General features: G+C 34.6%; 1 protein-coding gene across 2 annotated transcripts; it reads right to left on the bottom strand.

Moving 5' to 3' along the window:
* Positions 1–1,306: 1,306 nt before the first annotated feature.
* On the bottom strand, positions 1,307–2,166 carry LOC113307707 (olee1-like protein). Of its 2 annotated transcripts, XM_026556155.1 has the most exons (3): positions 2,064–2,166; positions 1,919–1,976; positions 1,307–1,761 (listed from the first exon to the last, which is right to left on the bottom strand). In XM_026556155.1, the coding sequence occupies exons 1-3, from the start codon at positions 2,070–2,072 to the stop codon at positions 1,418–1,420; spliced, it is 411 nt and encodes a 136-aa protein (XP_026411940.1). In that variant the 5' UTR covers positions 2,073–2,166; the 3' UTR covers positions 1,307–1,417. The 2 variants fall into 2 exon arrangements, with proteins under 2 accessions (XP_026411940.1, XP_026411939.1); XM_026556154.1 differs by having other exon boundaries at positions 1,919–2,166.

The raw sequence follows: 2,166 nt of genomic DNA, 5'->3' as shown, positions 1-2,166 counted from the left end.
GATTATGTCTATGACACAATATGTTATAGAAGTTAGGATCCACCTTGCATGTACTTCTAAGGTGACTTTTCTTTTTGTCCTGGCCGAAGAACCACTGAATTTCATATATGTTACATGCCGAAAGTATGAGGAAATATTCTTTAAGTTATATATTTTAGAATTTATCGTGAAAAAGTATCCTAACAGAGCTTCCTATGTCGATTGGAATTTAGGGTGTCGCCCATAGCAAAGCTTTTTGTTTTTTCTATCCGTTTTCTCTTATAGAAAATGCGATCACTATGGTGACCACCAGAGGGGCATTGTGTTTTTTTTTTCCATTTTTATGGGCATTTTTTTCTGAGGTTTGTTTCGTCCATTAGTTTATTGGTGGCTTCATTACTATGGTATGAACCTCTTTTCATTTATATTTTCGCTTATGGATTCGCCCCATGATGCTACTTTCCAAGGTGCGCGCACCCATGTCACCAAATGAGAGATGATGTTACATTCCAAATATGGTGCTTATTTATGGATCCTTAATCGATGAACATAAGATCATTTTGTGTATCGTGAAGGATGTGGCGACACAAATTTTTAGAGTTTCCCATCATCGACCATCTCCCGGACCACTTGCCTTAAGTTCCTGCATGAGATAGTTGGATGACTATAAAATTGGTGTAAGCCGAAATAATCTTTGGTATTTTCCGCGTTATCTAGTTGTTTTCCCCGATTGTATAGGTAGTTAAAGTTGTATTTCCGATCTACCCATTTGAAGATTTCGGAAAGCGGTGTATTCAACTTCGTGTAAACTGGGTATATGAATCTTCTCTTCTTCGCTTAGTGCTGATCTCGCCCTTTCCAATCTCCAGATTTTTTTTCCTGTCGAACCTAAACTAATATTGATTGTTTCGCTCTGGATCATTGACTCGTACCTTTGGGTTATATGGTTTCACCATATTTTTTCCATGACCATTATTTCCTCGGGTCATTTTTCATATGTCTCATCTTGGAGTTCTTCGGGTGTCATGGAGTCTTCTGGGATATTACATAACTTTTCTGGCGTTGCTGGTATATTTTCGAACATTATATAAAGATGGGATTTGTCTTCTCCTTGTTGTTTGTTGATAGTGTTAGATGTTATAATCAAGGCAAAGATTTTCACCTTTCAATTGCATTTTTCTTCCCGGGAATAGTCAGGTTTTATGTTGGGTGATGTAGTTATTAAGTGGAAAGATATTCTTTTAATAATTTTAAGCTTTATGTTTTCTTGTTTGTTCCTATGATGCCAATTCTACTCATCCAAAATTATTTTTTTAAAGTATCAACAAATAAACTCCTTAAAAACAATTGTATTTAACGTACGAAGCTATGGTGTATAAACACTTTTTACTTGTAAAATTTACGGTATGCATGTACACTTTGGAAAAAATATATTAAATCATAGTACCGTGATATCATCGGGTGTAAGGCCTAAATTAGCGATGACTTTAGAGAAATTGGAGAGAGGTTCTTTCTTCAGGAACGCCAAAGAATTCATGAATCGAATAGGAGAATCAATATCATTGTTATCAGTGATGGCTACACGACCTTGATTTCTTGTAGGAACAACTTCGTTACAGTCATACCTAGGGCTTTCTTTGAGTAATACTTCACATATGTAATCTTCATGATCACCATTAATTACTACTAAATACATACCTTCCTCATCGGTCACAACATCCTCGGCCGTGTATGTAATGTTTCCACCTTCTTTATTTCTGCATTCTAACCCTACCTTAGCTCCTATATAAATAAAGTAATAAATTAATGTTGTACGTTCATTGCGCATGGAATAACTATTTTGTGAATTCAAAACAAATACAAAAAACAAAGCAAAATAAACAAAATTGGATTTAAAATAATAATTAAACAATCTTATCAAGGATCATTTCCATTCTACCTTTGATAGGTTCAGAAATTTCAGTCTCAAATCCGGCACGACATGTATCACAATAGATCTGACCCACGACATGAAAATCATCACAATAAACATACGACATAAAACATATAACAACAACGACAAAGAGATTAACAAGTTGAGAAACCTTTGTCATCCTTTTCTGGTACTTTGTCTTTCTTTTGCCTAAATTTTGAGAGCTGGCAAAAAACAATTTCTTTTTCTTGTGAAGGATAACAAATTTTTTTTGA

This window comes from Papaver somniferum, chromosome 9 (assembly GCF_003573695.1).
Source record: "Papaver somniferum cultivar HN1 chromosome 9, ASM357369v1, whole genome shotgun sequence".
Classification (NCBI taxonomy): Eukaryota; Viridiplantae; Streptophyta; class Magnoliopsida; order Ranunculales; family Papaveraceae; genus Papaver; species Papaver somniferum.
This window is presented reverse-complemented; position numbering and strand designations above follow the sequence as displayed.